Source organism: Amblyomma maculatum, chromosome 3, assembly GCF_055883805.1.
Source record: "Amblyomma maculatum isolate TAMU_Amacu chromosome 3, ASM5588380v1, whole genome shotgun sequence".
NCBI lineage: Eukaryota > Metazoa > Arthropoda > Arachnida > Ixodida > Ixodidae > Amblyomma > Amblyomma maculatum.
Genome location: NC_139346.1, coordinates 170,816,701 through 170,831,563, shown reverse-complemented (window position 1 = coordinate 170,831,563; position 14,863 = coordinate 170,816,701). Strand labels below are relative to the sequence as shown.

Sequence of the window (14,863 nt, the reverse complement as noted above, 5' to 3'; positions counted from 1 at the left end):
CCAATATGTGTGCACATAAGTTTTGTTAGTTAAAATTTATTTTTATTTGTCATGTAGTGCGCGCATCGGGTTTTCAAAGCCGGTTGAGGGTGAGGCTGGTTTATTGTTGGCTAGCGCGTTTTTCGAAGTCATGTCGTCCCAAACTGCCACTAACGCGCGGACTGCGCGAAGGAATTTGCGGGAGAAATCGCGCGAGAACTTCAGAAGACTGCGAAGTGATAACCGCGCAAAGATTAACAAGTCCATCGGAACGGCTTACTGCGCCTTCAGAGAGGTCAGGAGCACAGCACGCCAAACCTTGGCAAGCGTCAAGTCCGCCGTAGAGAACATCTCAAACGTGAGTTTTGACTTCACTTAGCACTTTCTTGACTTCGTCGTGCAAACTGCTGTAAAATCGCCCTTAGCAGGCCGATTTGGCTCTTAAAACGCACGGCCTCGCCGACAACGTGTTTCGACCGTTGCAGGGCGTTGGCCCGAGGCATCGCATTACACAACGTGTGTCACATAATTTGTTTCCTTTTTTTTTTTTTTTTTTTTTTTCCTGCGCTACTTGGCGATCGCTACAAACGTAAAACCATCTGCCAGTGTAGGAAAGGGACTCCCAGCAGCCAGGCGCTGCAAACAGCATCTTCTTTCTGTCCGCAGCTCGAACATGACTACGAATACGATACGATAAAATACGATAGTTTAATTCAAAACGATAAAAAAAAAAAGGCCAAAAAGCACAAGAGAAAAAAAAAAATGAGATTGGGGGGGTGACGTGCGCTTGGTACAAACCAAAGTGGTGCGAACGGACACATGGGAACCACGAGGAAGGCGACAGGTACGGAGCGCGAGGGGACATTTGAGAAGGTATGCGCGGAATGCCCCCTCCCTACTGGCCAACGTAGGGAGGAGGCGGGCGAGGGGCGAAAGAAAAGTTCCGCTGTGAGTGTTCTTGTGAAGAGGACTAACGAAGCATCTTTGTCGGGAAAGAGGGTTATGAAGCCTCTCTCTGTGAGAAGTTGTGCCTTTGAAACTAAGGGAAAGCATGGGGCAATATCCACCTTTTCAGTATTCATTCTGTGAAGTGGAACAACTAAAGGAAAGGGGGCAATATCCACCTTTACTAGCGTATATTCATTCTGTGAAGCGGAAGACATTGCCTTCTCTTGTTATTTAATTGTCACACTTGTATATCTAGTATCCCTCCGACCCTTCAATTTTTTTCGCCCTGATATTGTTATCTGCAGTTGGTATTTTCTTTTCTACTGTTATCCATAAATTAAATTTATCTTCCTTTTTTTTTTCCTTCCAAAGTTTGCCAGCTAAAAAGTTTTGGCTGTTCTTGCGCACAACTTGCAGTGATTGAATATTTATTTAGCTTTAGTGAATTAATTTAAGTGGCTGTTCAGATATACTGTCTTTTCTGTGCATATGTTCATTTGTTACCTTAATTACCTCTATATCCCATTTTATGCCAGGCGATGACTGAGAGACTACGTTGTGAAGTAATCATGCTATAACTAATGACGAGTCTTGTATCCTCAGTTCCTTCTTTATATATTATTACTTAAAAATTTACTTAAAAATGAAAGATGCCGGTTCAAAGCGCCCTTACACTTATGGGAATATGGACTCAAGGCACAGTAGACCATTTGTCTTGCTCAGTGAAAGGGTGCATGAATGTCAAATAATCGCTATCTGCTTCAACCTGCAGCACTGAAGCTGTGTGTTGCATGGCCGAATGATCTCCGTCATGTCATGTGAATACTTCTTACACTCCTGGTTACATATATTAAGGATGGCGAGCCTATTGGACATAAGCGCGTGGAGGCATCCGGTCCAACCAAGTCAAATGTCACCATGTCAGTGCTGCTGTTTGGACACAAAGTGTCACACACAGCATATGATGCAATGCAATGACTCGTGTGCATGCAGCAGTATATGGGGGAAAAAAAAGAGAGGGCCACACCTACAAGATACACAGCAATGAAAGGAGATAGATAATGGGGAGCTTGAGTGCCAGTTCTCTGCACTATCCAAATCCTCAGCATGGAATATTGTGCAGACATGAGCATTGTAACTGGTAGTAGCAAGCCAAGAATCATTTGCAGCACTTGATTATTATTCTGCTGACTGACATCAAGTACCAACTGCCATATTTGTTATGGCTTGCTTTGCTGTTATGTGCACCTATTTATGGCCCAAGTGAAACAGTTCTACAAGCTTTAATTTGCAGGGCGTTCTGGGTTACTTGTAACCTGGATCAGGCTCTGCTAACAGATGTTGCTGTTACTGCAGCATTTTTGTTTTCCATTTTTGTGCAAAAGTTTGTCCAACAAACAGCTTTTGTTTCTAAGGTCTTTATCCTTGGAAGTACCTGTTAGCACCTCTACATGAAAATCTATACTTGCAGAGGTGTCTACAGGGAGGCCGAAGCCGTACCAAGTACAGGCTGCCACCAGGCTCTTACTCACCTCTTGGATGTCAGACGCCCGTGAGGCTGTACTCTCCTTTCGGCATCGAAACGCCCAGCCCTGCCACACCTCAGCGCAAGGCACAGAATCGCCGAACGCCTAAAACGTGAGTGCACTCACAAAATATGTCCTATGTGAGGGTGGACATGACTTCCCTACCATCACCAGGCATGTTGCACGCATGCTCAAGATAGTAAAGTTTCAAGCGTAACAATAATTTGGCCATAAAGCTAGTGCACATCTTCTGATATGCAATTTGAGAACAAATGCTGCCGGTCACGTGGAAACAGGTTTTAATGTGTTTATTCGGAATTAGTCCAACTGCCTATTACACTCCAGTCGTTTTATTGCCACAATTTTGTACCGAACTTCATTGCATGTTACATTCTCTTTCTTGTAGACGTGCATTGGGGACGCCTGCCAGGAAGCTGAGAGAGGAACTGAAGGAAATAGAGACAGGCATTGGGGAGCTGAATGCTGTTGCTGAAAAGATCAGCAAGCGTCCAACCAAGCGACAGCCCAACAAGTCCTAGGAAAGACACCTGTTATAACATCTGCAAAATACGCCAAAGCCACCTTGACCCATGTCAATGATGCATTTCTCTTGAGCACTTTCATGGACATCTCGTAAAGGCAGCAGCATCTTGATGTTATATATTTATAACCTCATTATAAACTATAATTTACCTGAACAATGCAAGCCAGACCAATGTCCCCATTCAGACATCATGAAGCTAGAGCTTGTAGATCCAAGGCTGCTATAATTGTGTGCACTGTGCGAACACTGAACACTGCCTCAATGCTTCTATGAGTGCAGCTATGCTGGTGCGTGCAAACTGCAGAAGAAAAAACGGCACAAGTGACACATACTCCTTGTTGAAAAATTCAAGCTCCTGGCAACAATTTTACAGCATTTCAGTTTTGCCAATGGGGCAATTTTTTTATTTAACACTGCTGCTGCTTGTGCTTTTGCCACACTATCTCAAACTTTTTTACCTCTTTTGAGGAAATACACTGACGATGTAGCCAGTCTACAAACCAACCAAAGTCTCTATATTTATACGAATTGGACCCTGATGGCCAAGCTGTTAAGGTTGTGACAAATGTGTGCATAGCACATTGTAGCAGGGTTTTTAAAATGTAGGCTGCTCTCTCTCTTGCATGCAAGCATTGCAGTGTGGCAACTGCTAACATGTCTATTTTTGTTGTAATACTCTGGCTTGAAATGCATCCTTAAGGCAGCTTGTCAGAATGCTCTGTGTCGTGTACAATGTCTATACTCAACAATAAAACTTGTGTAACACCCTTGCAAAATCTTTATTCAGCGTCACCATTGCGCCCAAATGCAGTACAATCAGGTGCTGCGTGAACGCTCAAAGGAATGCAAAATAAAGCGAATCCTTACTTTTCCCGCTCTTGGTGCTGGGTTCAGGCCTAAGAAATCGTAGAAAATTGCACAATTAACGAGGCTTGCAAACCGCACACGAAAATAAAAAGAACTAAGGCTCGTACAATGTGTGACGACAAAAGTATAAAGTTCATGCTACTGACAAAAGTCATTTGACGAGACAAAAATTTCACCTGCTAAAAAAGTTTGCCACAGAAATTCGAGCACAGCCAGCGATGCTCACTACACAGCACAAATATAACGAGGCATCTTCATATGTTGCTAACAGTTGAGGGAACCGTGGAAAGCATGGATCTGATTTAAACTGGTGGGCACGTGCATTGTTTTTACGCGATTTTTGAATGAAAAAGTAACAAAGTCCGTGCCATGTCTAGAAAGTTCTAGGGTTGTTCTCCGTACTTTCCCCGGTTTCAACTGTCAGCTCATTTACTTTTTAATGTTTTCACTGTTTTAAAACATGCCTCACATGTATGAAGTCTGTATAAAGCGCAGGTTGCTAGGACTCTGAACTAGATAGGTACCTGCATGAGTGAAAAATAACACTAGATATATGTCTGCGTGCTATCCAGCAAGCCTTCCCTCTATATACATAAATTTGGTAGATAATGTCAAAACACAGGCCACTCTAAAATTCAGCATAATAAAGACATGCTGAGGTGGCACTTCTTCAGCTACTATCAGCTATATATGTATACATGAAAAGAACTTACAAAAGGGAAATAAAAACCGGGAGAATAGGCTCCAAAAAAAAAAAAAAAAGGAAGTCGTACAACCATCTTCAAAATTACTGAGCAGCTACTGAAACAGCGCTAACAGGAGAAGATTACAGGTAAAGGCATAATTGGGTTCCTAGTGCTAGGTAAAAGGCTCCTACATGAATTTGGCCGCATAGTGGAGGCACTCAAACACCACCTGCACAGACAAGAAAAAAAAATGCACATGTTGGTGACAGTACCAGAACAACACCTACAAATAACATGTTCCAGCTAAAGGTGCACTCCATATTTTCTAACAGTTAAGCGAACAAATCCCTGAAACTACACAAACTACGCTTTGGTTCGTTTTAATGTATCTCGAGTACATGAACAGCTATTGCCAGATACAGTAGAACCTCAATATATTTATTTTTTCAATGCCACAGAAAAATGCACTAGTATCTGGGAAAACATATCCAAACTGCCAAACAGAGGGCCGTAGCTGATGAATTTCACTTCACAAGAAATGTAGAAGCTCCTTTTCTAGTGCTCACAGATTTTTTTCTCTGCATTTGCGATGCCCTTGACATGAATGGAATTGCGTGACACATCAGGAGATTTGACAGCAGTGACAAAAGTAGCCGGGATCACATCCTCGTTGTTTTAGGATGGTTTGCACCCATGAACTACGACAAAGTCACTGTGCCGGCTGACTGTTGCAGCGCTCTTGCTGTCTGCGCTGCATTTCACAGGCCATGCTGTCTAATGTGAGCTTTTTTTTGTTGCTTGTTGCGCAGAAGCCATAGCAGTGAATGATTGCCACTACACTCAAGTTTTCATGTCAGGCACCCCAAGCTTTGGAACACGGTAGCCGAGTAATCATGTCATGGGGAAACGTGTTAAGAAAATTAGCGCAACTCTACAAAACATTTTTACTGCCCGTGATTTCGAGCATGAACCGGAAACAAAGTAACAATGAGATGCTACTACAGCACGAACCTTGCTCAGTTCTACATTTCACTGTGTACCCATTTGCTGCCTTTGAGCAAATGCATGGAAAGGCATTTCTGCAATGCGCCAGCTGCACCTTACATGAAACATATCTGGGGCCTTCTAAACATCAAATTTGAATGAGATGCCTACATAATAAAAGTAGAGCGTTTCTGTGCATGTAAAATTCTTGTTCTTCAGCGCTCTGATCAATAAAGTAGATTCTGGTGCTTCACTTACATGGGAAACTTCCTGTGTAATGTGCACCAGGAGTGGCACAAAGAAACTAACAATGCACAAAGCGTGCCTCACCTCAACCAGAATGAGCACAATGATCATGACCTCCAGCCGAACATGATGCTTGTCCTCCAGATGATGACTCAGGAGGTCCATCAACTCGCAGCAATGGGTTAGCTTCTCGTTCATGACCTGCAGTAAGCAACAATGATGCCTGCCTTTTTTTCCCCTCCTTATATAGTAACAGCAGTCACCTTAGCCTTCATTTTCTACAGCATGATCCTAGCAAACAACAGTGCTATTAGTAAAGTACTAAGCAAACTAGGCCACAAAATATGAGTGCTTTCAACCAGTGATTAGAGTATCTTGGTAACACATGTACGCAGGTTAGTGTAAGCAAACTAGCAACAAGAGCACTAGTAAAAGAATGCTAGTGTACAGATTTTTCAACCTGAATATGTGTAAATGCTGGTTGCTCATACTTAAAACAAAGCTGCGCCGTAGTTGTATCACAGCAAAGGGTCTCCGGCTGTTACAGCTGCTTGCTGGCTCAGCATATAGCCTAAATTAATTTCATGTGTCAATGTAACGGACAGCAGCGTTCCCAGATGTCTTGTCTGGTACTGGCCTACATACACTTGACATAGAGCGTGGTTGTATGCCAGTTGGTGGGACATCGTAAGGAACAAAACTGCCCTCTGCCCTGTCGTTTTTTTGTCATTTTGTTCCTTGTGATACATTCGTACTGAAATCTATACGACATTACTGTGAGCATGAGTATGGGGCAGCTTGGAAGCACTTTTTTTATCTCTTCCTCATCTGCACTACAATGATGGCTATACAACATACCTTAGTCCGTCTGTTAATGTTCATGTACTTGATGACTTTCAAGTACAGACTTTCCAGGGTCGGTCGGTCCCAGTAGAAGTCGGGAGTGTCCAAGAGATCCGAGCTGAGATTGATGAGGTGCCTGCCAAAAGAAAAGACAAGAAAGAAACACAATGAATTCGCTTTTGATTTAATATTTCATAGAAAGCCACCTGACATACCAAAAACGTGAACAGAAAGGCCAAACAATATAAGAGGTTTGGGGAAGCCAGTGTGTCTCCAAATCTTGCTATTTTCTAGTTCAAGAGGCCTTCTGTTTCAGTGCCTAGTGGAACATTTGAGCACTTGCATCAAATTAGCTTCAGGTCAGGAAATACCTTCAGTGACTGACCTCAGTGAGAAGAGTTCTCCGGTCTTTCGAAAAACCTGCTCCCTGGTCATCCTGATTGTCCTTCCTTCTTTCATGTCCTGATAAAAAAGAAGGCAGAGTAACTCAACGTGAAAAAGTGGTAAAACCAGGACAACAAGGTAAGTTATTTGTTTACTAAAAGCAATACTACCTGCTTGAGTCGAACAACACAAAAACATAGTATACTTAGGAGGCATAACATACATGGTGCAAGTAATGGAATTAAATCGAAGTAAAAGCCTTTCCTAAAATCAAGCTCCAGAGAGCACAAGACCAGAATCAACTTCATCAGTTAACAATCTCGGCAAGCATTGGTCGTCACCAAATATCCAACATCACTGCCATTACTCTACTGACCCATAAAACAAACACCAATAAGTGTGCAAAGCAATTATCAACCATGGTACAAACGCAATCAGTGTGCCAAACTGTTGGATATTTTTCTCGATCCAAGCAAATAAAGCTTGATGTCATTTAATACGACATACACACATTTGAAACTGTGCACTTTCTCTTCCCGCAATCCAGACGAAGCTAAATATAATACAGCAGAAAAATATAACATCTTTTAGGAACATTTATGAAGTTACCTAAGCAGTACTTCTACCGGATAAAGAACCAGCTTTCATTGCGCAGGGAACCCTCCTGTATACAGCTGGCGGTCGAAAATTCGGGCACCTCATTTTTCAGGCATGCTTTATTATTCGGACTTCATCGTAGCACTGTGCCATGTACCACACAACTAATGTATACAAGCTCCCGAAATTTTGGACGCATCGCAACTTGATTGCTCAACTTTTCGAACTTCACTCACATTCACTGCGGCACCACTATAATATGAATTGTAGAATGTTCAAGGGGGTCGAAAATGTGATTATATAGAGCAAATTTTAGGCTAGAAATATGGCACCTTCTGCATAGTACAGTGAAATTTAATTTGAATGAACTTCAAGGGACTTAGGAAAAGTATGCTATAGTGAAAGTTTGCTGAACTGAAATAAGTGCATGGAAGCTTGTTCCATTAGCTCCAAGAAACATCGGTATTTCAAATCTTAGCTCAACCCATTTATTTCTCACCATGCTCATTTGCAAGAGCGAGAAATGCAGTAACTGTTTGCATCATTTTGAGCTTAGGGCTGGCAGAGGTGTTGAACTCAGTCACTGTGTGCAAGCTCCCGTGAACCTTGTATGGCACAACAGTCTGCTGGGCAGCAAATGCCTTCATTTTCTTCAAGCAGATCACTGCTCTAGTAGGCCATAGATAACCAGCATGCATATGTACACCTTTTTTTGAGGTAAAAGGTAGGGCTGAGGCTCTGGCTGTGGCTGGCTATGACTGTGGAACCAATTAAGTGTGCAAACCCAGCTATACATTCGGCTGGCCGCAAGCTTGTTTAGATATCCAATTCAGTTTAAAGTTAATGACGGCCGCTTCGTCACTTGGTAATGAAACGTGGTTTTCAACATAAAAATATTCAATAAAATGTGCGATTTGTGCTCGTTGAAGTGCTCAGTATGATATGAGAGACACAGGATGATGCTGCGGAAAACGTTCATAAAGCTGAAATAAGCACTAACTGAATTTTGTTAAAATGAATGGCAATTATAGTGTTCAATGCAGCTTCAGTAGGGAAGGATTTAACATAGTTTTTACAACTCAACATTTCGTTTAAATGACATTCGTTCAAATGGTATTCTACTGTACGACGCAGTAGACTGCGTTTGGGGTGCTCCACCACATGGCACAGGACTATGCGGTGGAGAATCTTCAAAACGTGGCGGTTCAGCAAACTTTCAGAGGCAGGTTCGCTTCTGCGCCTGGACTTCGTCTAAGCCAGCACGTTCACCCGCGAGGTGCCAACGGCAGCACGGCCATCGAACACTGGTTGCCACCCGCTGCCTGTGTAAACTGTGCGCGGCGAGAACATCAAGCATCAGATTGACTCCGTCCTTCCCTATAGTGGCTATCAGAAGTTAGTGCAAAGTGAGTTTTTCTATAAAATTTGGTTTTTAGACCGAAAAGAGACCAAAAAATCGGTCATCCACTGTAGTTTGTTTAGTTGCAAGCCCACATACCAGATGTCCCAGCTAAAAAGTAGATAAAAAACACAACCTTTCCTTTCCTGTCTAGCCCTCACTGTGGAGCCACAAAATGTTGTCCGTGAGAACACATAATTAATAATTAACTTTGGAGAATGTAGAAAATACTGCAGAGTTTGCCACGCTAGTCTTAACGGCATTCAGTTGATTTCACCAGGCTAGGGCATATTGGGTGTTTTTGAAAAGCTTGTTTACTTTTAGCTGGGACATCTGATACATTTGCCAATGTGAAACTCAAGACAACTAAGCTAGCCAGCTTCATGCCTTTGCCAACTCTTTCTCACCTCAATAATACCTTCTATACTGTCCACATAGCCATCCAAGGATGCCTCCCAGATGGCCAGTTTCACTGCAACAAAAGGGAAATTCAGGATCAGCCCCTATTAATTCCATACTTTTTTTTTTTTCTTTTAAGCAGACTTGGCTGCCTGGTACTGCTGCCAGAGTTGTGGAATATAAAGGAGCATAGACAAATAATCTTTGGGTTCGTGTTTTATCATTTGTAATGGCACCTAAGACATTACTGTACACAGATCACTGTGTTGTATTTGCCTTCGACTGCTGAATAATTTTTAATTGAATTTCTTTTCTCGCCTGTCTCGGTTTCGGTTTCAACAGCTGATGGATAGGTGGGCCGTCACAGTCAAGTCTAAGATTGCAAGGGATGAAAGTACAGCGATATAATCATTCATGTGTCATTTAAATTCACTACAATGATAAAGCCAGCCTGCCTCAAGAACAGGAATCTCTACAAGTTCAGAATCAGTGCTGAAACTTAAACTGGCGAGAAACGAAAATTCAATTATAAATTATTCTGCGATTTTAGGCCGAAAATGCGTGTGGATCAATATGCAGGAATGACTTGCGCATCATTAACAAGAAGGAAAATGCCACCAAAATTACGCGTCTGTAGTCCTTTAACCTTCATAGGGACCCTGTTTAACTCTTCTTTAATTCATGTCTCGGATTTGTTTGGTTTCTTTGCCGATGATTACTTGCATGGTCTAATGCTCACCAAAATAATAAGGGCTACCTTCTTGTTTGGCAATATCAATCATCTGGGGTTATTAACAAGCACGGTACACCTTGCTTTTGCCTCCATTGAAAAGCAGCCGCCACGGCCGGTATCAAACCTACGTCCTTCAGATCACCAGTCGAGAGCCCTAAGCACTGAGCCACCATGGCACGATGAACTATATATCTTCTGCAAATAATTCCTAGGTAATGTGGGCTCTGCCAAGGCAAGCTGTTAAACATTTCTTGCAGACTGCATTTATGGTTTGAAACACAAACAACAAGTTAGGTTGTAACAATCCTCACCAGACAAAGCAAGTCCACTTGAAAAGGTGTATTTCTCCAAGTCACTTTCGCCTTCTGTGCTTAGAAAGATGTTGCCATCATGGAAGCGTGTCTTATTTCTGAAAAAAATGTCAAGGATGGTGGAGCACTTGAAGGACGTTCATGCAAAGGATGCGTATGGGTACGAGAGACAATGTGCACAGCTCTCAATATATATTTGAATTTTTGACATTTAAGGTGCATTGATTTTATACAGCAAATGGGCACTTTCGCATTTCACATCCATTTAAATGCACTAGCTATGGTTAGGACACCTAAATATTATTAGTTAGGAATCTTGACCATAGCAGCCGCAGCAGAAAAATGTGGGTATTGCAGCATCCAAGTATCCCGAACCTGAAGAATAAGGCTACAAACGTCTTTAAGGATCCAACACCTTCCCTTTCACCAGTTCTGGAATTTACAGAATTGTGCAATGACAGAATATTATGCATTCAGTGCTACAGTAGTTCTATTCTCCCAGGGTTGCTTCTCTCCTATAGAAAAGGTATTTAGCAGTGACGCCACATTCAACATTTAGCAAAACACTGTCACTTCTGTATGTGTTCAGGGTACACAGCAAGAGAGAAGTAAACTTACTTAGAGAAGCACACTTACTCATGGTATACAAATTCCAGGGCTTCAACTTCTTGATTTACAAGCGAAGGACTGTAAGAGTGCTCCTCATGCGGCTTCAAAAACTGCAGCACAGCGTTCCTCTGAAAGCAGTCATGCAAGCATTAAACATTACTACACAAAATATTTTAGCGCAGAATAATAAATATGAAATGCACAGCCAAGAAAACTGACAATACAGCAGGCAGGAACTGGAAAAAAAGTGTACTGGACCGAAGGCAGTTACCACAGCCGCCACTATCTACGTCGCCTCAATATAAATTGAAAATATTACTAAAGGTAATAGAAGAACAATATTAGCTGCACTATGCTATCATAAATCTGAACAGTTCCCCCTTTCAAACAAGCCCGTTAAAAAAAAAAAAATAATAATAAATAAACTTGATTTTTAAATTGTAGATTGCTTGGCCTGCACTTTCAGCTTACGGGCGAGCCAAGAAAGGGTGACCATGTTAATGTGGTACTTATATATACTGAATTTCATACGCCAAATTTTATTAAAATTAAAAAGTTACCTCTATTTCCGGGAAATTCCAAAAGACAACTGATCCTTCCCTAAAAGAAAAGCAGAAGCATCACAGTGATGTCACACACACAAATAAGCAATGGTGTTCAACAACTGCAGTCATTCAAGACATCTTTGCTCAGTACAACAAGCTGAACCTCTTTCATGCAAACGCTTCATAGATACTTATTTCAATACAATTGTGTCCCCTCAACTGTACCAAAATAATGCACTGAACAGCAAAACACTGCCAAGGTCTACAGTAAGTAATTCCATATGCTGTAATATAGTAATTATAAAAATTACAGTACATAATATAAAGTCCTGTGCACTACAAGACCTGAAATATTTATGCTTTAGTCCAGCACACAACTCACTCAAAAGGCAGCGTACCTGGCTCACCTAAAGATGAAAAGCTCTCTTGGCTCCTCATTCACTTGGTATTTGGCAGAAGCATAGAGTACATCAGTCAAATCTTCCGAGATTAATTTTTCCTTGTACAGGCCTTGCCTCTCTAATGCCTTCAAAATGGACGCCAAGTCATATTCTTCGGCTGTGCTGTACGCCACGGCTGTCAGCGAACTCTGAGGTAAAAAGAGACCACACAGACGAGTTTTAGTAAGGTGGTACACCAGCAAGGAAAGCGACAGCACTGCAGCCAGGAGACTGCGTTTGTACACCTGACCTTCAAAGCAGTATCTGAACACCCTTAACTCTTTGGAAAATGAAAAAGGAATAATAACTAGAAAGAAGTAATGATAAGCAACATTAACCACCACACACGTGAAATTTTGCGTCCTAAGTATAACAGAACTCTTAAGAAGACAACTGTTTGTTCTTCAAGCAGGCAGGTGCCTGTAGTCTTTCATATGCCACCAAATTGCACAACTGCATGAACTGCTTAAAAGCAAGACAGTGTCGCATTGCTGAATGATTCCATTCTTTACACGGTAGGGTTCTCTAAGCAACGTCACCTGGCGATAAATAGCACAAACATAGTTAAAACAAAGCAGAGCGCAATTGAAGCCCACTCTTCTCGTTGCTTCTGCGACGTAATGGATTAACGCTGCGTTTTCGAATGCCAAAACAGCAGTTAGAATCAACTTCATGCCACATTATTTTTCTGCACTCCTTTTCTTTACAATTGACAACAATAAAATAAATTACTAACATATTTCATGGGGTATGTTTCCTTTTAGGATGCATTATATGATGTTTTTGATTATAAGTAGCAGTAAAACCAGCCATGTATGAGCCAGGAGGCAATATCAAATTCTGCAGTATGGTAATGCTTGCGCTATTTAATTCTGTTATTATTTCGGTAATCATTTCCCCCCTTCAGTGGGCAAACGTTACCTTTAGATTGCGTTCGGAGACATTTCTGTGCCAGAATCACCGTTTAACTCATTGACATACAACCAGCGAGAAGGAAAAAGTTCCGGGACCCTAGAAGATAAGAATTACGCCGCATTTTTGCTTGTTAGAGCAAAAAGAATGATCAATCACTAACCACTGGAGGCTCAGGAGTTGGCTTCTTTCTTGCCAGTCTTGTCTTCACAGGTAAAGAAGACAAGCCACAGGAAGCTGTACAAGCAGAAGGCCACAAGGATGGCCTTCTCATTGATGACCACAGAATGTGTGTTATCGTTGCGTCACCTGGAGGCAATGTTATGCAATATTATTGCTGGCAATGTGGCAGTGTTTTTCATGCATGATGCAGCTGCGTTGTAGCACATTTGTTAACGTCAAAAAAATTGCTGACTCCCAAATACAGTGAAGCAGCTATGAGAAATTGTCAGGCTCAGGAACTTACACGTAACTCCTTTAGCTACAATATAAAGAATGATAGTATTGTGGCCAAGCTGAGAGGGCTCAGGCTTTTTATACATCTCGTACACAAATATGCCAGATAGAAGCAAACCTTTCCACAGCATAGACGTTCAGAAAAAGTGCAAAACGTATGCATGAATTCACCTTTTCCAGCCACAAATAACACGGCATCAGAAGTGACTGAAGATAAGAACCTCAGACTACTCAACAAAGCATACCGTGATTTCTTCACACTAAGAATAAGTGTGGGCTAAGGCTACTTGCACGTCTACTGTCTCCAGAACTGATCATGCAGTTTCATGGACAAGCTAACTGACTTTAGTTTCCAAGTACTCCATCTATACTTATTTCTTCTGTCAGTTTGCTTGCCCTTTACTCATACTCCCAATTCTATATATAACGCCCCACGGTTTTTAAAATTACGGCTATAAGTCTTGCTGACTTGAGAAGCGTACCTCCCAGTTTCAGTATAGTACAACAGACTTATTTGCAAATACCGCACAGTAAATACCAATGCTACTTTCACAACGCTTCAAAATTCTGTCAAGAAGAGGGTCGAAGTGACAGCCGGGCACACCTTGTGATGATGCAACAGTTCTTGAGCAGAGACATAAAAGCGCTCGCCCTGCAAAACGTGCGAGTTGAGCTCTTGCCATATCTGAAAAACAGAGAAAAAGTTAATGCGTTTAGATCTAGTTACATTTGTAACTTTCGTGACAGAAAAAGAGAGGGGAACAAGCGAAACCACTCAGGAACTCGCGGGGAAAGGAAACTTGGGAACTGCTGCAAAAGCGTGCCCGCTTTATACACTCACAACCCAGACGGCAGGTTTGCCTACCTCGAAAAAAGTACTGTAACGTCGCTCAGCAAGGCTGCCATTAGCTTTTTCACACTCCTGGTGCATTACTTTCCAAAATAAGCTCCAAAATAGTAAAAGCGAACAGAGGTTCGAAAAAAAAAAAAAAAAAAAGCTGTCAAGAGCGCATTACTTTTCTGAATATGCCAACAGTCACTAAAAGTCCGCAAATTCTCACCAATGCCGTCATGGACTAATCTCCATGCCGAAGACAGTAGCATAGAAAAAATTATTTTCCCAGAACTCGGAAACACCGGCTCGGAGTCGGAAAACTACTAGGCCATCGCTAGGCACATGCTCGCTTGCGCCGGTTAGTCGCTGCGATATTGGCTCGTTTCTGGTTTCGATTGTCTCACATCGCATTTGTTTTTACCGATTGTAAAAAAATTGAATACAAAAATAATTGTTAATTGCTTGAAAACTTTCAAAATACGCTGTTGATAACAAAATATTTGTGTGTGCGTGTGGTTGGTTGCAGAGATAAGCAAAAACGTCATAAAAACTATACATTCTTTTTAAATCATAAAGTAACTTAACAATATTGCAAAATGAAAACAAGGTGATAAAATCGA

The 14,863-nt window shown here is 41.7% G+C and overlaps 2 protein-coding genes across 3 annotated transcripts; one reads left to right on the top strand and one right to left on the bottom strand.

Annotated features, from left to right (window-relative positions):
* The first annotated feature begins 72 nt into the window (after positions 1–72).
* Positions 73–3,610, top strand: LOC146196901 (uncharacterized). The gene is made up of 3 exons (XM_084598603.1): positions 73–337; positions 2,399–2,565; positions 2,860–3,610. Exons 1-3 carry the CDS (start codon positions 131–133, stop codon positions 2,990–2,992), a joined length of 507 nt encoding a protein of 168 aa, XP_084454729.1. The 5' UTR covers positions 73–130; the 3' UTR covers positions 2,993–3,610.
* A 142-nt stretch (positions 3,611–3,752) lies between these two features.
* LOC146196900 (required for meiotic nuclear division protein 1 homolog) lies at positions 3,753–14,627 on the bottom strand. Of its 2 annotated transcripts, none has more exons than XM_084598598.1 (13): positions 14,470–14,627; positions 14,013–14,093; positions 13,116–13,261; positions 12,008–12,189; positions 11,616–11,655; positions 11,083–11,183; positions 10,447–10,544; positions 9,411–9,475; positions 7,009–7,085; positions 6,639–6,759; positions 5,865–5,981; positions 4,742–4,779; positions 3,753–3,893 (listed from the first exon to the last, which is right to left on the bottom strand). In XM_084598598.1, exons 1-13 carry the CDS (start codon positions 14,510–14,512, stop codon positions 3,833–3,835), a joined length of 1,170 nt encoding a protein of 389 aa, XP_084454724.1. In that variant the 5' UTR covers positions 14,513–14,627; the 3' UTR covers positions 3,753–3,832. The 2 variants fall into 2 exon arrangements, with proteins under 2 accessions (XP_084454724.1, XP_084454725.1); XM_084598599.1 differs by lacking the exon at positions 14,470–14,627 and adding an exon at positions 14,274–14,352.
* Between the last annotated feature and the right edge of the window lie 236 nt (positions 14,628–14,863).